This window comes from Hesperophylax consimilis, chromosome 11 (assembly GCF_061612785.1).
Source record: "Hesperophylax consimilis isolate HC1 chromosome 11, BYU_Hcon_1.0, whole genome shotgun sequence".
Taxonomy (NCBI): Eukaryota; Metazoa; Arthropoda; class Insecta; order Trichoptera; family Limnephilidae; genus Hesperophylax; species Hesperophylax consimilis.
In genome coordinates, this window is record NC_142846.1 from 11540571 (window position 1) to 11566839 (window position 26269).

A 26269-nucleotide genomic window follows, 5' to 3' on the forward strand; every position below is an offset into this window, starting at 1 on the left:
ATATATTTAAAGTAAATCGTTTGTTACGTCGGCTTATCAAATTAATGTTGGCTATTTATAGGATTTTATTTATAGATTGCAGTATAGATATTTAAGGCAAACTGGAAAAAAATATTATTTCTCTTTCTAACGTCAAAAAATTACGTTTTTCCGCATGATAGAAATTTTTTTTTTGTAAAATATGGACGCCCGGTCGGACACCTTCAAACGCTAGAGGGGTTAACGCAATACTGCAAAGTTTTTATTTATTTTTTATAATATCTCTCCCACATATTTATCTTTTGTATTACATTCTAGATCCTTTTAACATCAACCCCACACTGGAGGCTCTGAGGAAAATAATTTCTATGTCATATTTTGTGATGCTGTGTGGAGGGTCTTTTTAGAGATCAGTGTGTCCTGGAGTGACGGTCGAATGAATATATCCCTTCCACTGCGGCGCAAGTGGATGGGTCGAGAGACCAGTTGGAGAGGTAAGAGGGTCTCCCCAAACCAGCCTTTCCAGATCTGTCACGCCACGCATCTGGTGGGCAGGCGCATCCTGAACACACCGCACCCGAAGAACACGAGCACCACTGCTAAATCACCAAACGTAACGAACCACTTCGGGTGACTTATGGCAGAGGTGTTGTTTATCCAATTAACCTGTTAACCGGGCGGGACGTATAAATACGTCAAACGTAAACAGTATCGGGTACGGGTAGGACGTATAAATACGTCAAACGTAAACAGTATCGGGTACGGGTAGGACGTATAAATACGTCCTTGAAATATATTTATTTATTTATCTATTGACGCCCTATTGGGCTTTTAATACATAAAAATTACAAATTTCAATTTTAGCAACAGCATAAAACAAACAATAGAAAATCGAAATAAAATATAATGATTTCTCATACATTATTTACATTTAAAAAGTGGTGGACTAATTTGGCTTTAAATGTATTGAAGTTTAAATTAAATATGTCAGCGACATCACTTAGTTCATTGCCCAACCTATGTATTCTTTCTAACACAGAATTCGTAGCGAAGTTATTGTTGTAGAATAAAATATTCCGTCTAGTATATTTTGGAGGTATATGTCTGTAAAGATAGCAAGTTTATAGTGTCATATGTTGCGCCCTGGAACGAGCGGGACGTATATTTCCGAACATATCACACGGAAATTGAGTTTTTATTTTTTACACATTTAACTAAATAACTAACTAACTAACCATCACGCCGTTTCCCCGCAGGGGTAGGCAGAGAGGACGAACCGCCAAACAACTCGGTCTTGGCACACATTCCTACATTACATATTTAATTTTTTTAAACTCAATGTTTCTCTTTTATCTGGGTGCTTTTATTTATTGTTCTGTAATTATAACCTTTTGAATATTTTTTTGTAATCTTTATAATTGTTTGTAAATATTCTATTTTTTTAATTCGATGTTTTCACTTTTTTTGATGCATAAATAAAAAAAAATAAAATTAACGTCCACCGGGCGTGACGTATTGATACGTCCTAGTGAAGGAGTTCGCGCCCGTTATATGCTGCGTAATTCAAAACTGAACTCCCCGGTTAACAGGTTAATGGTTCCCGAGGCGGCGGCACCCAAACCCGCCTCCCAAATTGAGTTACCTATATGACACTTGTAAATTAATATAAATTAGTATCATCTTTTTACGAAATACTTCGAATAATACTGGGTGGGTACAGCTCATAATAATTACATTTTTACTGGAAAAAATAGAAAATCATCTTTATGAAGTAAATATTTATGAATTATTATGTTTTTGATGATTCAAGTCTATTACAAGTTTTAGTGTCACCAGAAACAGTTCAATTTCTTCGAAATCCCGTCTTGTGTGTGACGCATTCTCTGCTGATACAAAAATCACTTTCTAAATTAACAATTCACAGAATTTCTTCTTTCTTCTGTGCAGATCTATCCGTTACTATCGTTAGGTATCGACACACTTCAAATAGGAAATATAATTTAATTTATTGATGAGCCAGCTTAACCAAAATGTCAGAATCGCTACACGCAAACCACAAACCAGTGCTAAGTTTTAAATGGAGCACACCGGAACGCAGTTCCGGTTTTTTTATATCCAATTTTTTGTACAGTTTATGTTCGTGAATTCCATTGGTACTACGTTCCTGTTCGTGAAATATAAGTGAAATACCTTTACCAGTTAATAAAACCTCGTTCACGCTCTAGTGCTTTAAAAATCCAATAACTACGTAATCTTCTAAAATTCTGAAGGATTTTTTATGTGACATTTTTTGTTGTTGTTTTCCAATTGTAATAGTATTGTAGTTTTGGTTTAGAAAGGCAACATGATTACGTAGGGCCAGTTGTTTCACAGAATTTTTAACAATTCATCAAACTTCGAAGTTAATTTTCAAATTCTGTAAAAGTTTTATTAAGTATTTTATTAAGTTCAATTATTATATCATCATGGGCCAGTTGCCTCACAGAACTGAAATAATAATAGAACTTAATTGGAACTTTCACAGAACTTGAAAATTAACTCAAATTCTGTGAAACAATCCGTACTTAGGTAATTCTTAGAAAGGTGGTAAATTGATATCCAACCAAAATTAATCTAAAAATTAATTATAATTAACCCATCCCATCCGAAATTATTTTGGTACTATGAATTTATTAATTAATTATTATTATTATTACACGCCCGAATGGGCTTTTACACACTACAAGGTTTAATAGTTGAGTATCACAGTTATTATAAATTCTACAAAATTAAAACAATAAAGGAAACATAATACAACAAAAAAAAAAAATTAAATGTTACAACAAAAGCATATAATAAAATAAGATACATTAGTAAAAATGATAAGAAGTCTCACATAAATAGATATTCAAAGTAAAAATAAAAACATATATTGCGGAAATTATAGATGTCTATTTGTGTCTCGATATATAAAAGAATTGAAATATACAATATTTATACTGATTATTTTTAAGATGAAATATATCTCCCAGATCAGAATTAATTAATCAAGATTAATGTAGTATAAATGCCATAGCTTTTTTGTTTATGAATTTTTTTTACGTTATGTTGTCATTGATACACTCTCCAAATCTATGTAAAAATTAAATAAGTGAAAATGTTACTATTAAGGTTCTATAAATAAATAGTCGACATTATTTGTTTTTTTTTGTTTCTTTTTTCAACATACAGAAACACAAAACCTTAAATAAAAATTGATTATAATAATAAAATATCTTAGCCTAAATTCTGTACTTACCCCGTGAAGCACTCTGGGACATGCAGTGTTATTTGGTACCGTTCGCACTCCTGCTTTGTTCCCAGTATAAAGTCGAAACAAATTTTATAAGTCTTGATTCCTAATCACTCCACAAGGTAGTCAGAATATCCTCGATTACATTAAGATTCAATCGTCTTCAATACAAAGTAATATGAATATATATTATCACTGTTGTCATTAAGTAAAATAAGTTTTTATCTTTTTTTGATATTTTTTTATGTGAAATGTTGCCATCGACAAACTACTGAAAAGTAGTTTATTGGAACTTTTCTGTTTTTTTTTTCTGTATTTTATTTTATTATTTACTGTAATATATATTTTTGTCTTGCTTTCTTTAAATAAAAAAAAAATCACAAAACGCAGGAATTACCCATAGATTGAAAGAAGAGGAGATATATATTATTTCAAGAAACATCCTTTGGTTCTGTTCTAGAATGAAAGAACTCTTAATCTTACAGCTATCTTAGTATTGAAAAAACCGTAAGATGTCAATGCATAGTACTTTTTACGTAAAAATAAACACGCCCTAAATTAAGGCGGCTCGGACGGAATGGGTTAACTGAGCGTTCCGGTTTGTAGATTTGTTAAAACAAGCACTGCAGCAAAAGGGATTACCAGTATTTCAGTCACAATATTAGAATATAGTATTACCCAAACGTCCTAATTGCCATAAGAACATAATCCAATAAACGATACCTTCGTCTTCGAAGCTCTAACGCTGTCTAACGGATTTGTACTCCTCGTGAACTGTTGGTAGTTAGAAGGTAGATATTATGTAGGTACTGGGTGGGTACCGTTCACTGTTACTGATAGGTGTTACATAATAAGTTTGTTGGGTTAGCGGGTCAATGGACGGCAAATAGTTACACTTACAGTGTGATCAATCGTCCCGCTTAGGGCTGACCCATCATTATTGTATTAATTAGAATTTAAATGTAAGAATGAAATCATTCGGTGTATGGCCGTGTTAAAAATGTGGAGATCCGGAACGAATGCTAGGTTGATTTATACGTAATGTGTAGTATTAAGAAAGGGACGCTAAGATGGTTTGGGCATATAAAGGGGAAGTGGAAGGGACGCCAGAGGAAGGCATGGCACTGAATCAAATACTTGAGTCGGGTCATGTCACGAGTCAAAATAACAGAAGAGTATGAGTGAGAAGATGTGTGAATTTGAATGAATGCGTGGCGGTCTCTCATCTCTGCGTACATCTACGGGGGAATGCCATGACGGTTAGTTAGTTCCTGCTGTACCTACTTATCTTCTTATTATTTGTATACATCTACTTCTGTAGGTTGGACTTCAAATCATTGTTACCAGGCGTATTTTTACGTCACGGGGACAATTTATTTCGTTGTAAAGGCGTATCGTTGATAGTTGATAGTCCGGCGTAACCTCTCTGACGACTTTTATTTTTAAGAGGAAGCTACAAGAAAAAATGTGTACATTCTTGGTATACCTTATATCGTAGGTAATATGCATTAATATCGCTTGACAAACGGAGTCTAGAAACGTTCGATTTCAAGCAAAAAATAGTTTTTATTTATTTGGTAAATAATTTTATAAGAAAGCAAAAAAGTTAATCAAGTGAAACTGTCACAGATAATCTTAGCTATAATACTGTATTTTCTAAAAGTTGTTTGCTTTATTCGTTCATATATTTCTATTGAAAAAAAAAATTTTAGTAGTTTGCATTTATATTTATCAATGAGTAATTTATTTTTTTATTTGTATTAACTCAAGCGAAGCGATAGGAAAACTTTCAATTTATCTAAAGCATATTTTTTGGTATTCATAATGTACACCAATTCGTTATAAAGATTAATCAAAATAGTGATTTGGCATTAAGCTTCGCCTTAAACAGAGCTTACGATGCAGTTTTCGGCGACGAGACCCGATTTTTTTTTATCTTAAAAGTCTGTTTTCACAATCGTTCCCTATCAGGATGATGTAAATTAAATTATTTATTACCGACTTTACATAATATATTTACTATCCATATTCGTAAAAATTGCTTTATATAAATAATTATAGTTTAAACCACAAGTTTATCGACGCCTCGGAGCTTATGTAATCGGAATTTAGAATTTTTTCGTAATACAAATAAACGAATGCTGGTATTAACATAAGATGTGTTAAATGTTTAGATTTGTTGTATATTCTGGCGAGAATGACATAATTAGTATAGTTAAAGAGGATCTAAATTTGCCTAATGGTATAAACAGAATGTATATCATAAATGCCGACAAAATTCATGGAACTAGTTTCAAAGTTGCTAACCACATTTATAACATGAAAATAATTTACAAATTATTATTTCAAAAAATATAAGATTTTAGAGATCATAGTGCTTCGCAGAACCCGATCCGTAGCAGTCGGCTGGCGGGTGAGGTTAGCCGCTAGTATTGCCAAAGTGGGGAGAACAATGTGGCTATTGAAATGATTGTTGACAGTAGGTACTCGCTACAGATGTACATTTTATTGCGTCCATGTGTGCTGTCTAAAGCTGGCTCTACAAATAATAATTGAAGTGAAGACTTAGGACGGGTTGTTTCGGAGAATTTGAACAATTCACAAAAATTCCAACGTTCATTTTCGGGTTCTGTTAAATTCCTATTCAAGTTCTATTATTATATCATTATAGGCTAGCTGCTTGACAGAACTGAAATAATAACAGAACTTTCACAGAATCCGTCCTTAGGCTAGGTTGTTTAAAAAAGTTTTAACAATTCATCAACTTTGAAATTTTATGAATTGTTCAAATTCTGTGAAACAATCCGTCCTTATCTCCTCCATTTGACTATAAAACTGCTGAATACGCTAGTCATCTTTGGGTTACCGCAGAATCCAATCATTGACCTCTGTTGATTATAGTATTTAGCATTGTTTTTATTTTCCAAATTGTTGTTTATAAGCATCATTCAAGGAGAAGATTGTCTGTAATAATAATTGGTTTGCCTGTTCTCGGCTTCGCTTTGGAAGAACCGAAAAGTTTCATCAATTTAATTAATTTATATTTCAAATGTAATTGAAATTTCACTCCAATGCATAATGTAAGTTTATTTCTTCAAAATTTAAGAACAGTGTTATGAATATTATCGCATATTAATTTTGCTCATAATAACCACATATACTCGTACAATCTACTTATCCCAAATTGATTTACGTAATACTAAACTTTTATTTTTTTACGTTACCACACAGTTTTACGAGTCTCCGAGTAAAAAAATTCCCTCGGGGCCAATTTCATCTTTGGCGATGCTGTGTGGAGGGTCTTTTAGGGGGAAAGGAAGGAGGGCTGGTAAAGGTGTCAATACTTTTATAGTGGAATAATTTGTGGGTGACTAAGGATGTTTTAGGAATCACGGTGTCGCCGCTACAAACTTATTGAATAAAACCTCAAATTGTAATATTTAATCACTAAAGACAATATTAACCAATCTCAAACGAAAAATGTGAAACAGAAAAAATAATAATATTATAGTGAAAAAGATTCGGTCGCAGCTGGGCAATGATCTCCACCTGACCTCTGCCTTGCCGGGGCATAGCTCTGACCACTGAGCTAATTCGACCATATCAACTGCCGTAATTTTCAACTGTATATCGATTATTTCGAAATGTTCATCCCCTTTGGCAATTGTGGGAGATATATCTCCTAGCCTGACTTGTCTCGTAAAAGTTATGCTATCTCATTTTATATTTCGGTGATATATATGTTTTAAACAGTGTTAGAAGAGAAAATATCGTGCTTTCAGTTTGAAAATTTTGAAATAATTCTATGAAACTTAGCATTTGAAAAATATTTGTCACGGTTAATTAATTACAGCCAAATCATCGGTAAGCGACTTTAAAAAATTGAATGTTTTTAATTTAATAAATATATTGCTTTGTAATACAAAAATCTGAAAGGTTTTTTCATCTGCTTTCCAAAATAGTATTTTATTTTGAAATACGTTCAAAAATAGCGAATTTATCTGGAATCAAATGCAATTTGAAAATTGTCAGAATAATAGAAGAGTATGTGTTAGAAGATGTAGGAATGTGAATGAGGCAAAAAGTGTGTGCCAAGACCGAGTTGTTTGGCGGTCCGTCCTCTCTGCCTACCCCTGCGGGCAGACGGCGTGATGGTTAGTTAATTAGTTAGTCAGTTAAAAAGGAGTGCAATTCAAAATATCTGAGGTTTTATGGGTTAGTTATCTTCTCGATTATTATGCCCATCACTAATCTAATTATAAACATTGCTTCAGAAAATTTAAAAAAAGAACACCGCGTCTTAGCAACTCAACACATCTATTTTCTATGTTGTTCTTTGTCTTTTCAAATCCATCCGTAATTAATGGGCTTCTAGTCAGGCGACAAAGTCGGGTAAATTATGATTGATTTTGCCATTAAAGTAGGTTCTATTGACGTCGGCTTTCCGAGCAACGGGGCGCGGATTATCGCTTATTTCCCTTCCTTTTCTTTCCGCTTTTTCGTTTTCATCGAAGATCGAAGGAGGGTGTGGAATATCGACAAAACTGGGATTGGTTCTAATGGGGAATGGAAATAACCCAACTATAAATATTAGCGTTTGAAGTTAGTTCTACTTCCACCCATAGGTAGAGGTTCCTCCATACACTCCCCCTTTCTTAATTTGACCTCAAAAGTCGAAGAATAATAATAGCGTGTCTAAAATTATACAGGCAAAATGCCATCCACGGATTAGTAACTTATTTTTTAAAGTTAACTTAATCTTTCAATGACCCATTCATAGTTCATAATACAAAAGACTCGACGAACTTAAATCATTTGCGTTGAACTAGAAATTCCAGACATATAAATCTATGCAAATCTCTACAAATTATCCAATTATTATTATTATTATTCAGATTTCATGACGCCAGAGCTCACCGTTTACGTGTTTTTTTAAAGAAAGAAGTTGGGAACCCCTGCTATTTAGACGTTACTATTTCTACAAACATCCGCATGTGTATGTATTTTTGAAGGATTACGATGTTACTCGATTTGCTGGATACTTGCCGCCAGTTGTTTCTATCGCCATTTAATAATAATATATGTATTGTATGTGCTTCCCTTCCATAAATCAACCCTTTCAAGTATTATGACCGCTTAACACATTCATTGCGGGCTCTATTTGAATACTGACTTATTTTTTACCTGTTTGTCAATAATATCAACAAATCAAAGAAAGTTTTCATTAATTTGGTTTCCTTCTATACCTATACTAGTCCCGTAATCGTATGTGACTAGATCGTTCCTGTATCTTCTGTTTTTCGTTTTTATATAAGACGTGAGAGAAGGAAGACGACAATACGTACGAGCTTTCGCTGGGACTCGTATACAATAACTTCAATATAGGTCGTGAAATAACCAGTGAATTCACCCAAGTCTAGCGAATTTCGTATGAAATTATTGTACGATGGACGATGAGTAATTTTGTACTAATTAATAAATGCTTTTAAAGGAACTTACCGGTTCGATGGGAACTCAACACGATGGTAATTCAATACAGCTTTAATAATTTATAGAAAATAATTAAAAGTGATGAAAAAACTAACAAATAACATAACCTACGCAACTTATTTAACCTAGTTTTTGTTTCATCACTTTTAATGACTTAATATCATTGTTTAAATATGTGTTGAATTGTCATTTTGACGAGTTATCTGGTCACCTGGTAAACTATAGACAATGTATATATATTTAAAAAAATATTTAATATATATTTTTTAAATGAAAATTTGTATAAAACCACAAACTTTTATTATTTCATATTTGGATCGGTTTCGATTAAACCAAGCTTCATCAGGATTATAATAATAACTAATTGATATAATAATAATTAATTAAAATATAATGCATAACCACAAAGTAATTGCTACTTACTTACGAAAAAAATAAATTAAATTTGATATTGCTCAAAATTCTGTTTCATTATCGCCTAGTGACGCAGGCTGTACCCACCTTAAATGTACCTACGATTTTCACTCTTTATTACTGTGTTATATTATCACAGATGTCTATGGTTATTATACTTTTTTTTCTATTACTGCTCTTCTATATCAAATGTTATGTTGTATCGTTGATTCAGTCCAATATTGTATTTGTATGCCTTTCTTGAAAGAATTGAGTTTTTATACGGACAAAACTATTTATTTATATTCTTAATACGCACGTACGGGCGCAAACAAATAATTGGTTTTAATATTTTAAAGCCTAACTTTCTAAAAGTGTATTTTCATAAAATAATTAAATATGAACGCGCACATTATAACGTACGTTACGTTTAACTCTTACCAGGTTGGCGTAAAACACACAAGATCCAAATAAATGCTTTGGACTAGAGACTATATTACAATTTGCATCCAATGTCCATATAGGGTTTTCCAATAAGAGGTGTTATTTTGATATTCAATCGTAAAAGATCAATGGTTTCGTTGCTTGTGTGGCGCGTAGCGCCGTCTTGTTGAAAGTAAACGTTGTCCAGATCAATACCATCCAATTCCGGCCATAAAAAATCATTAATCATCTCGATAGCGCAATCCATTCACCGTAACTGTTGCTCCAGCCTCATTTTCGAAAAAGTAAGGTCCAATGACTCCGCCGGACCATAAACCGCACCAAACAGTCACACGTTGAGGATAGAGAGGCTTTTCAACAATAACTCTTGGGTTTTCCGAGTCCCAGATGCGACAATTTTGCTTGTTGACGAAGCCACCGAGGTGGAAATAGGCCTCATCACTCAAGATGATTAGCATTTGATTCACTCAAGTGAATTTTAATAATTTCAATGCGTTGTTGAAGCGTGTATCGTTCCATTTTTATTAATGGCGTAGTTTCTACTTGTGAAATGTCAAAACAGACAACAATGACAGCTTCAAAAGTAGCATCTACCGAAATAGCGGGCTATTCAAAATAACACCTCTTATTGGAAAACCCTGTATTTCTTCGTAACTTATAAGATGGCTTCAGTTAAAATCATTGCTGCATGAAACAGCATCAAGTCTTAAATTAAACACTACATTTATTATAAATCAACGCACGAAATTACCTATAACAAAAAAACAAATATTATTAGGTTATTTCTTGCGATTCGAAATGTAAAAAATTACTATTTTTTGTTACCTGTATATTGTAATGGGTAATTTAGATATTGAACGCGAAATAGTTATCACATAATGGATGATCTACGTGATTATGTTATAACTTACGTAGGTACCTATAATATTTACATCGATTATTCATAAAAACCATACGAAATTAAATAATTTATATTATGTTTTATGCCATATTTGGTATTGCCCCACGATTCCCACATCCCGGGAAAAACGATTTATTTTATGACCATAAAATAAATAAACATGAAACACCTGATAAATCGTTTTGTTTTTACGTTAAAATAAAATTATCGTTTCGTTTTGCTACTAGCGCCACCTGTTGATTGATAGCTATCTCGATACTACTATTATTTTTATTGTTTATATTTATGTTTAGCAATGACGCAAACCCGTATTTTTTTAAACCATATAGGGAGGACGTGGGTAGTAGGTGAATTCAGTAGAACGCCGATTATCCGTTGATTGGGCTACATTCCTACTAATTTTTTATATATATTTAAGGACAGATTTCTTCATATGTTTAATAAAGCAACTAACTATTTAGAAAAAAATTAGATAAGTACTCAAATTAATATAATATTTATGTGAATGTAAACACATAACAAAAACACAATAATTAAAGCTATAAATGTCGGAAAGTGTATTATTTTAAGCCAGAGAAAAGAATATTCAATAAATAAAATTACATTTTTGTTAAGGCCAACATGAAAACAATACCATACTTGATAAAGTGACATTTTAATTTTTGTATTTAACAACCCTAGTAGAAGTAATATCCAAAGGCAAAATGAATGTATGAGGTCGACACTATAATTGCAGTGCTTTGTGACGTGCACGGGCACAATTCTTCAACACTGCAATTGCAGGGCTTTGGCTCCTAAGGGTTAGATAGGACAGATGTTGTGATGCGAAAGATTTGAATTTGTGCTAAAAAGTTTTTTAGTAAAAGGTTTATTACTTATACCTGCATAATATTTAAAATTATTTCAATATTTACTATTATTTTTTAATGTTTCTATAAAATAGTATTTTTTAGCTCTTGTTATTTTTATTATTATTTCATGTATGATTCATACTTGCATACTTATGTTTCTATAAAATAGTATTTTTTAGCTCTTTTAAGTTATTTTTATTATTATTTCATGTATGATTCATACTTGCATACTTATTTTTCTATAAAATAGTATTTTTTAGCTCTTTTAAGTTATTTTTATTATTATTTCATGTATGATTCATGCTTGCATACTTATTTTTCTATAAAATAGTATTTTTTAGTTCTTTTTAGTTATTTTTATTATTATTTCATGTACGATTCATACTTGCATACTTATTTTTCTAATAAATAGTATTTTCTAGTTCTTTTATGTTATTTTTATTATTATTTCATGTATGATTCATACTTGCATACTTATGTTTCTATAAAATAGTATTTTTTAGTTCTTTTATGTTATTTTTATTATTATTTCCTGTATAACTACCACAACACGGGCATTAGCCTAGTATGGTAGTTAAAAAAATGACAAAAAATGTAACATGTAAACATTTATTAAATAATAAAAAAAAATAAAAAAATGTTTAATATCATCACGAAGCACTCACATCATATCAAGTTTCCATAACTAACACATTTTTTGTATTATTTCAGGTGGTGGGCATCATAGCAGTGGGACTGGCAGCATGGATGATTGCCGACCCAACCTTCTACCTGTCCATGGCGCAGGAAGAGTCTCAGTACTACGTGGGGCTTTACGCGCTGCTGGGCTCGGGGGCTCTTCTGGTGGTGGTGGCGCTGCTGGGCTGCTGCGGTGCTGTCAAGGAGTCGCAGTGCATGCTAGTCTCGGTAATTATAATATTAACTTGGTGGTGGGGCTGTTCGCCAACCTGACCTACCTATCCATGATGCAGGAGGAGTCCCAGTACTACCTGAAGCTCACTGTTTAGAAGCGTAATGTAACCTTTTTTGAAGATTAATTCTAATAAAATCCCAGTGCATTCTAATAAAGCCCATTGCAAAATTAGCTTTTCTTTTTCTTCAAACGAACAATAATAAATACCACAATTTAAAAAGTGTTTCGAATATTAAATCTTCTGCGTGCAAAATTATGGTTATAAAAATATCTACTTAAGGCGATGCCATACGTAGTAATGCAAAATCATGTGTTTTTGGTTTGAAAATTTGGTCGCCTAGAAATGTTTCAAATGCTTTAATTAAATACTGCGAGTAGAATACATCTTGGCCTTTGAAATAATCGAGTATTTTTAGATAGGTAAGTCTTTTTATAACCCCAGAAAAAAATAATATATAAGGCCTATGAAAACTGCTTTAAAGTTCAAAATCTCCTACTTACGAACCCATTTTCGTTTATAATTTTATTGTATAATGTGGCAAATTAAGTTATTTATAAAATGATCAAAAAAAAAAAAATATTTATGCCTCAACATCCACAAAATAAAATAAAAGGCACTTTTTGGCCATGTTTTTTTCTTTCATAAATCTAAACAGGCGGATGGTGTTAAGCGGGAATTTAAACCTTATCGCCATCTACATAAGGGTTGTTATTGATAGCGGCTCAATTTAAAATATTACACGACGTAGTGCATCTCCTTAATAAATTAAGTAACCTGTCAGGTAAGTATGGTACTGTATATTATCTCACTACTAGCACTACATTATTGATATGTACACGACGTAGTGCATCTCCTTAATAAATTAAGTAACCTGTCAGGTAAGTATGGTACTGTATATTATCTCACTACTAGCACTACATTATTGATATGTACACGACGTAGTGCATCTCCTTAATAAATTAAGTAACCTGTCAGGTAAGTATGGTACTGTATATTATCTCACTACTAGCACTACATTATTGATATGTACATTGTAGGTATGTAGCGACGTGCCAGAAGCTGTGGGAAAGCCGGTGCATTCTCTTTGCACATCCCAAAGTTTCCAGGCTGCCATGTGCGCGGCCTGTACTAGAAGTAGCGTGTTACTACAGATACATGTAGTCATTTTTCGTTACGTTATTGACCAATGAGCTGGTGGATGCAATCTGTTAGTCTTGAGTTAGAAGTTGTTATAATAGATTGCCTATTGTTAGTAGTATGATGAGCCTTAAATATTATCACCATAAACGGTGCTATACCAATCATCCAAATATTATTATTATTTATATCTGTTTCCAGTTCTTCTGCATCCTGCTGATTGGCGTGGTTGGCGAGGCAGCCGCCGTATGGTGGGGCGCAGCGCACGGGGGCCACCTCGTGCAGCGGGTGCGCTCCACGGTGGACACCACAGTGCGCAGCGAATACGATGGCAAGAACTCGCGCACCGACGTCTTTGACCTCATCCAGAAAGAGGTAAACATATTCCCTAATCATTCTGTACAGTATATTACTTTTGATTCTTTAATTAGTACTGGGTGTTGAAGACAGTTTGGAAAAATGCCAACGCTGCCATCATTGGCAATATTAGATAATCCCAGGGAGGGGTCTGTTAACCCTTACCACTCCATTATTTTTTAATATTTTTTGTCAGCCAACTATAGTTTAAATAATGGCAAAATATTAATTTATTGATGGCAGTTACAAAAAAAATCGTTAAAAATTCATTCGTTATGATTTATTCTTCAAATAAAAAACAGTTTACAGAAAACACTATGGATTACTTATATTTTTGCATAGTATGGTAGTTTTTAAAACATTCTCCAGGATGGAGACCAGGTTTTCTGGAACAGGTCTCACAAAACCACACTGTTTCGCGTCTTCCCCCTGAAATCTTTCTGTTACTGCACACAGTACAGTCTTTAGAACGTTTGTCCAGTTTGGCAATGTCACTTTCATAAGATTCATCTTCCGAAAACACTTGGTATTCAGATGCCATATCACGCCAAGTTCCCGCCATTTTAGGTTATGTGAATATGCAAAGGTATAATTATAGTAAATATATATTATAGTAAAATAAAAATGGGAAACAGTCAAAATCTTATGAAAAGTGAATTTAAATGTTTTTTTATCAAATAATCACAAGAAACACGTGTTAAGTTTTGCGCACGAAAATACACCGCGCGCGCACGTTTTATCTTTGCCGGCCGCCAGCCGACAACTGAATTGTAGCGTACAAATAGTGATATCGGCAGGCACCCGACAAATGAGTGGTAAGGGTTAAGGCAAGGGTTCCCAACATTTTTGAGGTTGGGAGTTACTTTTCATCATAATTTTCACGGTGATATAGACTTAATAAGAATCTTATATTAATATCTTATAACATTAAGTATAGTTTTTGGCATTTAGTTTTGGTGTATCCATCTAGTACCGGATATCAAGATTTTTTTTAGCTTGGACCCGTTGTCCCCTGTAATGGGGTTTTTGTGGATTTCAATTACCTCTGAAATTAGGCGTGCTTGATGCGTTTTGGGTCTTCCCAGAACTTCAGGAACAAATCTGAAGTAATTTATTTATTTATTTATTTATTAAACGCCATAAAAGGCTTTTACAGTAATGTGAAACATGGGATTATCAGTACACAGTTCAGGGCTGTCAGAGACTTGACAATTAGAAATAGCATTTTTCATTAAAATAATACATCCACAAGCAGTTTTTATTGATGCTATACATATACATTTCACATATATGTATATATGTGGAATGTATATGTATAGAACACCATATATATGTTACACATAAAGAAGAACACAACAGTCAGTATGATGCAGTACAAACAGACATTTAACATTTCACAAACATATCAATTACATTCATAACCAAGTATTTTTGCCTTGATGCAAGACGGTGAGGTTTTGAAAATATCAAAAAGGTCTGTATACGTGTTGGCAGTGCGGTGAAAACGCGCCAACGGTGAATGATACAAATAGTTAGTGCTATGATTGTCACTGTGGAAAAGATGGTGGAGTCGAGTTGATTTAACAGGGACACGAAAATTTATAACACTTAACATTTGAGGGCAGTCTATGAGATTGTTCAGTAATTTAAAAAGTATAAGAATGTCATTAATAGTTCGCCGGGTAGAAAGAAGTGGTAGATTTAGACCAGACATTAATGTATTATAGCAGATATCAATTACAGGCTGTCTCAATTTGAATTGAACGTATCGAAGAAATTTTCTTTGTACTTTCTCCAAGCGGTGTAAGTTACAGGTATAAATCGGAGACCATACAGGAGATGCATATTCTAGGTGCGATCTCACAAGAGAGCAGTAGAGTAATTTAATTGACTCAATGTTTTGAAAAGTCCTTGTGTTACGCATTACAAAACCTAGAATTTGCATGGCCTTATTGGAAATTGTTTCACAGTGACGATCAAAGGTAAGTTTTCTGTCAAAAATAACACCAAGGTCTTTGATAAATGGTACTAATGCAATTTCATTATTGTTAATTGAATACGATATGGTTATTGGAGTCCGTGAACGGTAAAAACACATGTGGAAACACTTTTTTACGTTTAGGAATAATTTGTTTATTTCACACCAGCTAGCAAGTCTATCTATATTATGCTGAAGGATAAGTGCATCATTTAAACATTTTATAATCTTAAAAAGCTTTAGGTCATCTGCAAATAGAATGAATTTGACATTTTCGAAACATAAAGATAAATCATTTATAAACAATACGAAGAGAAGTGGGCCCAGATGAGAGCCTTGAGGAACTCCAGATGTTACTTTAAATTTATATGAGACTTTATTATTTAATTTTACCATCAGTTCGCGGTTACAGAGGTAACTATTCAACCATTTTAGGAATGATCCATGTATACCAAGGGCTTGCAGTTTCGCGAGAAGGATATTAATATTTAACTTATCAAAGGCTTTTGAAAAGTCAGTATATATTGAATCTACTTGTGCACGAGACGTGAAAGCTTCACAGATATAGTGTTCATACAATAGAAGATTGGTTGTGGTAGACCGACCGGTCACAAAACCATGCTGTTCTGGAGTAATAATATGCCTAAACTTAACAGCAATTTTATCTAAGACAATACTTTCAAACATTTTCGGGGTGGTAGACAGTATGCAAATTGGTCTATAATTTAAAACACAATTTTTATCACCTGATTTAAATACAGGTGTCAAGTGATTAAGTTTCCAAGGATCAGGATATATTCCAGTTTGAAGTGACAGATTGAATATGTGTTGAAGTGGAGCTGCTATAAACTGAGCGCATTCCTTTATGAATACCGGTGGAATTTTGTCAGAACCTGACCCCTTCTTACAATCTAGAGATCTGATCTTTGTATTAACATCATCCAGAGAAATGTGGCATGTTGATATGTCAGTTACATTGGTGTATTTAAATTCAGGTATAGTTACATTATCATTTTTCTGTTCATAAACACTTGAGAAATGATCAGCAAAGAGGTCAACTATTTCTTGATCACTGTCAGCATGTTTTCGCCCTGAATACATTGATCGAGGACAGCCGTTGTTGTCTTTAAGAGAATTCACATAATTCCAAAAATGTTTTGGATTTGACTTGATAGTCTGCTCTACATCTGTAATATAATCTGAATAGCATTTTTTAGATAGACTTTTACATTTATTTCGTAAAACAGAAAAAATTTTATAGCAGTCAGTGGAGTTATCGGATTTAAAGTTAATGTGGGCAATTTTTTTACATTGAATGAGTTTTTTTAGTTCAGTACTAACCCATTTTGGGTAACAGTCGTTACGTTTTACAATAGAAGTTGGTATGCAATTTTCAATAGTATCATAAAGGTTTGAATTGAACACATTTGTTGCTTCTTCTACGTTTGTAGACATAAAAATGCGGGACCAATTGAGCGAAGAAAGATATAACCGCACTTGATTATAATCGGCTTTCTTGTAGTTTAGTTCGTGAACGGGAGGTTGGGGACTAAGGAGTTCAATGGGTGCCAAATAAATGGTCGCTTGTAAAGGGGGATGATGAGAGTCAATGGATACTATTGATTCACGCGATTCGCTGACATTACTATTATTTATGTTTGATATGACAAGGTCAAGAATTCTGTCATTTATATTTTTAACATGATTTAATTGTTTAAGGTTGAGAAAGTTGATGATATCAATGATTAATTGGGCTTTAGCAGAAATGGGATTTGAAGACTCGGTGGGTTGTACCCAGTTTACATTTGGGAGATTAAAATCCCCAAAAATTATTAATTTTGCATCAGGATATTTCAATTTCAAAGATTCAATTTCATCACAATGTTTACAATACACATCAGCACTAACTTGGGGGGGGATATACACACACACAATTATTATTTTTGTTGCTTTGAGTTTCACTAATATAGCTATTTGTTCAATGTTTTTATTTTTTACTTTTAATAGTTTTGAATGGAACATCTTTCTGATCGATATTAAAACCCCGCCGCCAATAATATTTTCACGATCCAGCCGGTAAACATCGTAGTTGGTGAAGCCTAATTCAGGGGAAGATATATTTTCATGAAGCCAGGTTTCTGTTAGGCAGTACACATCGTTATTTATCGTTGGAATATTACACCTTAGGGTGTTGAGCTTGGTACGCAAACCTCTAACATTTTGGTAGTAAAATGTTAGTTTCGTGGGGAGTTTTTTGTATTTACAATAACAGGTTTATTGTTCTTATATTTGATTGTGAGACCTATTTCACCGTCTCGGGTTCTTTGGTCTAGGGTTAATCGTAAATTGGCGAGATAATTTCTTTGGGCTGGAGTTTGGTCGGAATAAATTTTAATGCCAGGGTACTCTGTTATGCTATTTTTTTTTCGCAAAATATCAATGGCTTGGGTGGGATTGTCAAGCATCACTTTTAGAGGTCTGGGTTTGTCCGTTTTTTTTATCCCCAGACGAAAGGTTGTGATGTTGGCCTTGGTGATGGTTGAGTTTATGGCCGTTAGTGTATTTGATATTTTTGTCGTGTCATCTGTAATTTTGTCAATTTGAGAGCAGGCCAAGCTTTCAGGAAAGTTGAAAATAATAATGTTTTTCGAACGTTTTTTCCTCTCCTCGAGCTCGTCAGCAGCTTCGCACATTGTTAAATTTGGTAAATATGAAGATTCATGTTGTGAGGTTGATTCTATCAATTTTGAGGAGACCATGTGTTCATATGACTTAACCTGTCCCTCGAGGATTCCAACTTTGACACCAACATCCAGCATGGTGCCAGAGAGGTTGGAAAGTTTGTTTAGTAATTTAGTCATCTGATCTTTAGTTAGTTTAAGTGCCGGATCAGTAATATTACTATATAAAGCACTAATTTCCTCCTTAGCCTTGTTGATATATGATAGTGCATCAGTGGTACTCATCTTGCAATTGGATTTTGTATATTAATAATTTATATAAGATGCAGTGACAACCCTGTTCATGCGTTGTCTATGGCGAGAAGTGGGTGGGCGTTTCACTTGTACTCTTCGAAACTTTGATTGTATTAGTATTCTTCCTTCTAATCGGCTTTGTATGTGTGTGTCTAATGGAATCCAGTGACAGTTGAAATTTTAATTAATAATAAAGAATTACCGGTTAGGCAGCTGCAACTGTTGGTACACAATGTTAATTTTTGATTATGGTAAAGTACTCGTGGGTGAAAAACACTACTTTAAGCTCTTAATTTTAATATAATTATTAATTTGTGTGGAGCAAAAATTTACGTGTTGACTGTGACACTTAGTATTGTTACATAGTGAAATAAAAAAAATGTTTGAGGAAGAAATCAGCGATCTTAAGAAAAGCAGTAATTTTATTTGCAACCAGTATGATGACCTGATCACACGCTTTAAAGATTTGGAGGAGGGCCTCAAAGGTATAAAATTCTTAAAAGAAGAGAATGAAAAAAAAAATACAAGAATCTCATCCTTGGAAAGCCGTCTTGCAGATCTAGAGCAAGTGAAGCTCTCCGACAGCTTGGAAATGGCGGGCGTGGAATTGCGGCCGGGAGAACAAGCCTCGGAAGCAGTACTTCGAGTAGCCAACTCACTGGGACTGCCCTTACAACCACAAGATATACGCATGGTGACCAGGACTCAAGATCGAAGACAAAACACCCCGGACAAACTCCACATCACCCTCTATAGTCAAAATATAAGGGAATCTATGCTCTCAAAAAAAAACGCGGCCAAAACCATATACTCAAATTCTCCCATTTTCATCAGCGAGGTGCTGTCACCGTACTTTAAGGAACTTCTATGGAAAACTAAGCAGACGGCTAAAGAAACCCACTACCAATACGTGTGGTTTAAATCAAATAAATTGCTTGTCCGCAAAGCAACTGGGGATAAAATCATCCAAATAAAACACGAAAATGACCTAAAAAAAATGGGGTAACAAACTTAGACGACTAATCCACCTGAATCCAAGTAAATTAAATGTATTGCTAATCATTTAATATGGCAGAATTACTAAATACTATCCACTCAACTAGCACTCACTCACATTATTCAACCAATAATACAAAACTATGCGATTCTTTATTTAGCACCCCAGGCACCCTTACTATATTAAATCAAAACATAAGATCCCTAAACAAAAACTACGACGAACTAGACATACTATTGTCCTCCTTTAAAATAGACTTCAATATTATTATATTAACAGAATGCTGGATCCCAACCTCTTTTACTGTAAAATACAAAAAAAACTACTCCTCATATTTCACAACAAAATACAAAAACCAAAATGATGGAGTTGTTGTTTACATAAAAGATAATCTTAACGCCTCTGTCTCAGAATTCACCCTAGAAAACTCAAACTGTTTACAAATAATCGCTCACCCAGATACGTGCATACTCGCTATTTACAGATCACCTTCATCACACAACATTACACCCTTTCTAATAGCTCTCGACTCTCACATAAAAAAAATTACCCACTTCAAAAATATCATCGTAACTGTTGACCTAAACATAAATATACTCCCACAAGGCCATCCCCAGAATATCGAATACCAACTGATGCTCCTGGAACATGGCATAATAAGCGCCATCAACACTCCAACCAGAGTTACCAGAGACTCGGAATCATGTTTAGATCACTTAATGATCAAATCCAAAAACAAATTCTGTAGCGTAGTTTTCGAATCCACAATCACAGATCACTACACAACAATGATAGGACTGACCACACAGGCATTGAACCCAACAACTCAAAACAACATCACAAAATTTGAAACTGACTACGTGAACCTAAAACATTGCCTAGAAAACCAAACGTGGGAACACCTTAAAAAAATTAACAACACTGAAGAAGCCTGGAATTACCTTATTACATACCTACAAAAGCTCATCACTCAAAACACCACAAAAACATTCAAATCCTTCACGCACCGCAAAATAAGACTAAAAAAATGGATTACCCAAAGCATAATAAATAGCATTAAAAAACGGGACAAACTGCACAAACAAGTCAAACACAACCCAAATGATACTTTTCTGAACTCTTTCTATAAAAGGTACAGAAATACTTGCTCTCTAATTATACGAAAAGCCAAAGAATTATATTACAGAAACAAACTGGTAACTGCTAACTTTGACCCGAAAAGCGTTTGGTCTATTCTGAGGGAAAGTACAAATACACAAAAAAACAAAGATGATGAAATAAAAAAAATACTTATCAACGACGAAGAAGTCGACTTCCACAAAAATCCTACACTTATCCTGAACTACATAAACAGACATTACACAAATATTGGAGCTAGCCTAGCCGAAAATATAAAACAAAAATCGTCTAGTAACGATAATCAAGAAACTCTAAAAATTCCGACTCAGTGCACACACAAAAATAGTGACAGTCTATTCAAATTACATAGAGTAACTCTGGAAGACACCAACAAATTAATACATTCCCTAAAGAATAATACAACATCAGGTCCCGACGGAATAGACTCTAAAACAATAATTACACTAAGCCAACAACTACTTACTCCACTAACATACGTTATTAATCTTAGCCTGAAAGAAGGAATTTTTCCGAGCATCCTAAAAAAAGGTTTGGTTATTCCTATTCATAAATCAGGACCTAAAAATAATGTAAACAACTTTCGACCCATTACACTATTAAACACATTGTCAAAAATTCTTGAAAAAGCAATAAAAGAACAGCTGCAACAATATCTGGAAAACATGCAAATACTCTCAGTTAACCAACATGGCTTTAGAAAAAATAGGAACACAGAAAACGCAATTGCCACTGTAACCGAGTTTATTACACATAATTTAGATGCAAAAAAAAAAGTTATTTCAATCTATTTAGACTTATCTAAAGCCTTCGATACAATTTCGCACAAAAAACTTTTCAAGAAGCTAAAAAACATTGGCATAAATGGAGTAGAATTTGAATTAATGAAAAGTTTCATGTCTAACAGAACACAACAAGTTAAAATTGATAACAAGACAAGTGAACCACTCTTAATCACATACGGAGTCCCACAGGGGAGTGTCCTTGGTCCATTAATATTCCTCATATACATAAACGAATTATGTGACATTGAAATTGATGGTAAACTCGTGACCTTCGCTGATGATACAGTTCTTCTGTGTCAAGCAGCCACATGGAAAGATTTATTCATAACAGCTGAAAAAAGTTTGTCTATTGTCATAAAATGGCTAAACAGAAATACTCTTACCGTTAACACAGTCAAAACAAAATATATCACACACAGTATTACACAAAGAGGTCAACCTCCGTCTAACTTGGACTTGTTTTTGCATGAATGTAAACAAACATCACCCAATTGCCAATGCGAACACATTGAAAGGGTTAAACAAATAAAGTACCTAGGAGTTATTATTGATGCATATTTACAATGGACTGACCACATTACTTTTATTACCAATAAACTAAAACGAGTCTTACACCTAATAAAATCCATTAAAAACATTTTCCCACTAACAATACTCAGATCAATATATTTTGCACTGTGTCAATCCATTGCCACTTATGGAATATTAGCTTGGGGAAGCGCTACAAACACAACAATTGACCCAATTCAAAAAGTTCAAAAGGCAATAATAAAACTCATACTGCAAGTACCATTCTACACAGACTCAACCAAAATCTTCAAAACACTAGACGTCATGTCAATAAGACAACTTTACGCCAAAACTGCTCTCCTACACCTCATCCATAATAATCTTCATATTACAAATCAAGCAAAAGCCATAATAAAAACCAGGTCCTCAACAAATAAAACACTGAACATTCCAATAACACACACCACACACGGTCAAAGACACTTTCAATACTACGCAACCAAACTTTTTAACAGTATGCCCATTACTTTGAAACAATTATTGACTACAAACACATCTACAAACTTTCTCAAAAAACATATCATAGCCTGGATAAAAAATCAAGATATTCACTTTATTCAAAAGATTATAATTCCAAACCAAACATAACCAAAATATAACAAGTAAAATTAAATATTATACACGTTCATCAAGAATTATCCACAAATTCATACACTCACATATAAAAGTGTGTTTTCATGTTTCAATATATGTCTGTGAAAAAAAAAAAAAATAATAATAACTTTCTACCATAACACATAAATACCTGTCACCCTTAACCACAAACACGTTAACACCTCAGCACAGGTTCTCCTAGTGAGGTGCTCACGTTACATATAATATCACACACACACACAGTTTTACCTAAATCAACCTATGTTCTTCATTTTTTATACCTTTTTTCTTCATTTTTTATACCTTTTTTCTGTACTTTTTTTTCTCTGTACTGCAATATATACCACTGTAATAATTTGTAAAACGTGTATTCAAGAATAGACATAAATAAATAAATAAATAAATAGTAATGATCGGTTTCAATTAAATGCTTGGCAACTGCCAATTTGTCAGGGTGGCCGAGTTTGCATACTCAAAAGTGTTCAGAGATTCTTTTGGGAGAAGCTTCATTCTGTCACTAATTATACGGAAATACCGCCCCTAAGAGGATTGGAGAGCGCAACACGGTATCGCTTCTACGTACATAAGCATAGATCCCAACATACATATTTGCCCTAATGATAAAAACAGTAACATTGTCTGAAACGTTGGCTAAAGAATGAGGAAGCGCATCAGCATTAGGCTGGCCGCATACATACGTTTTCCGTATTCGATTTCCGAATTCGTTTTCCGTATTCGGAATTCCGTAAGACTAGCGCAAACGTTCGTTTTTCTTCATTCGGAATGTATAAACGTCAGAACCAGTGTTGCCAACAAGGGCGATATATCGCCATTTAGGCTAGAATCGAGCGAGAATCGGCGCCGAAAAAATCTAAAAGGCGACTGGTCGCCAATTAAGCTACTTTAAAAACATAAATTTTAAACATGTCCCGAAATTCTCTAGCCACCCCCCCCCCCATTTTTGAAATTCTCTAGCCACCCCCCCCCCACGAAATTTTTATTTTCACGTAAAAAACATCAATTTTAAACATGTCCCACCTAACAGCAAATTCGGCTACTTTACGCTACCTTATGTATGAGAAACGGCGATATTAGGTCAAGATCCGTTGGCAACACTGAATTACTGAACGGAAATTACCGAACGTTTGCGTCGGCACAAACAAAATGTATGCAAGAGCTGCGTTCCACATGACGTCATTAAGTTTTTTCCATTCGGTTTCTCCGAACGCGCCGGTTGCATTCGGAACGTACGTAAGGAATTTGTTCCGTTCGGAACTAAAACGAACGTGTGCAGCAGTTAATGTATTTTCTACTGATTCCGCGCATTCGGATGTCCGAATACGGAAAACGAATTCGGAAATCGAATATGGAAAACGTATGTATGCGGCCAGCTTAATACCCCAAATATAAATCACCATAATCATTTTCAAATAGTTAAAAACCGTAAGCAACCAAATTGACGTTAACCTTCTGCCTTCCAGCTGCACTGCTGCGGTGCCCGCGGTCCAGCTGACTGGGCTAGCTCCGAGTACAGCAAAGTCGCCCTGCGCGAGGCCTCCGCCTCCGCCATCGCGCTTGGGGCCGGCACTCCCAGCGCAACCGAGTTCCTCATGCCCGCCTCCTGCTGCAGCGAGCGCGGGGACTTGTGCGAGAAAAGCCGCCGCACCATACTCACGGCGCAGTATGACCCCATCATCTTCAATAATGTAAGTGTGAAGGATATTGAATCCATTCCTATATCCATCCTTGTTCTTAACAGGAATGCTCGATTTCAATTCATTTTCTAATACATTTTCTGCGCAGAAAAATATTTTTAGGCAAACACTTTTTTAAGTTAATCTCTGGTACAATACACAATCCGCCTATGTTGAATGAGGTTAAATTTTATGTCCCTAACAATTATACTCGAGGGAGATCCCATGCACTCTTATATGCTCCGAAAGCGAGGACTTCTGCCTATCAGAACGCGCCAATAAACAGAGCGACTCAACTGCTTAACGATTCTGCATTAGCCATTGACATTTTCAATGTCACCTACAGACAATTCAGTAACTATCTTTTAACACATGTCACAAAATAGTAAAACTGCCTCTGTAACCGTAACCTCTGTAACATAACCTCTGTATCCTCTGTAACATCTATAACCGTTTTATAGAGAACATGAAAAAATAAATAAATTAATCATACTGTTTTCGGTTGTCGATGTAAGCGTGATGTGAAATATTTCTAAGTGACAAGTGGAGCCCGCAAAAATACTATAAATTCAGCAGGACACCGGCAAACATGGACGCTTTGATTCCCAAGTTATTCAGGTAGAGTCCAGCTTGTAATGGCAGCAGGAGCTTTTTAGATGTAGGTTCCATGACAACTCCTCAAAACGACAATTCAACACACCTTCAAAAGGTGATATAAAGTCATCACTTTTCATAACTTTATAAAACTTTTTATAGGTGTGTTGAATTGTCATTTTGATGAGTTATCCGGTCACCGTAGGAGTAGTATGAATATATTCAATAAAACAACGTATTATTTTTCCCGAGTACTGTCGTACCCGTCACTTCTCTGTTTATTGGGCAAAATCGTAATCTACGCGTTTATAATTTCTGCTAAAATTAAAGTACTTAACTAATTATTTATTTAAACATTTTTCATTATTTCTTGCACAAAACAGATATTACAGATGTGTGAGGAAAAAAATAGCTATATCATGATACCCATAACTTAAAACCATCAAAAGTCACACGTAGCAGGTATTGCAGAAACAACTACGTTATAGGGAATTTGCACCTCCTTCCCAAGTAGTAAATACTCTCATTACCACCCTCCATTGGAATGGAAAAATTTCTTGAAATGGCTTTAGCAGTGTTTAGTTGCCAGATTCTTAATTGCCATGAACTTCCCTACCCTCCTTCCCCTCTTCTGTTTCCCCTCCAGACTACCTCCAGCCTCACAACATATTCCAAATGGGTGTGTCACAGTTCCACTATTGACTCTGAGCTGTTGGTACCACAGACATATGAATATATAGACTAGAAATTAAAGGTGAGGGGTAAAATCAACTGTTGAAGAACGAAGGGGGTAAAGCTGACTGTGATTCGTCAATAAATCAATCTGACAGTATATAGGCATCTCGCATTATAATATCACCATTTAGTTCTTAAAAGTAAAATCTGCTTTTGAATGAATAGACATTTTTACATGGGAGCGCAAATTACTCGCCACGTTATGAACAAATTTGCGAAGTCCAAATTCGGCAAAAAAAAATTTCTTCTATTTTCAGAGTCGAATATTTTGCTTACGTATTTAGTTAAGACACTTTTATAAGTGTTCATAATTTACTTCCCAGTAACAACGATGCGCACACTTGAGAATCGCTACATTCGACCAATGTTGGCTCGATGTGATAGTATATGTTTCTACAACTGATTCATATTATACGATGTGAATAAGCTTAAAATGATGCTTACATATGGAATGTAATACGACAATTGGGTTT

General features: G+C 34.3%; 1 protein-coding gene across 2 annotated transcripts in view; it reads left to right on the forward strand.

The window, feature by feature from the left end:
• Tsp96F (Tetraspanin 96F) overlaps positions 1–26269 on the forward strand; it is a 113044-nt gene that overhangs the window by 79973 nt on the left and 6802 nt on the right. For both annotated transcript variants that reach the window (XR_016302796.1, XM_089637303.1), the window contains exons 2-4: positions 12041–12235; positions 13582–13755; positions 24255–24479. Coding sequence is in view for 1 of the 2 variants with exons in the window: in XM_089637303.1 (XP_089493429.1) it covers positions 12041–12235; positions 13582–13755; positions 24255–24479 (594 nt within the window). In the remaining variant the exon portion in view is untranslated. The remainder of the gene's footprint in view (positions 1–12040; positions 12236–13581; positions 13756–24254; positions 24480–26269) is intronic.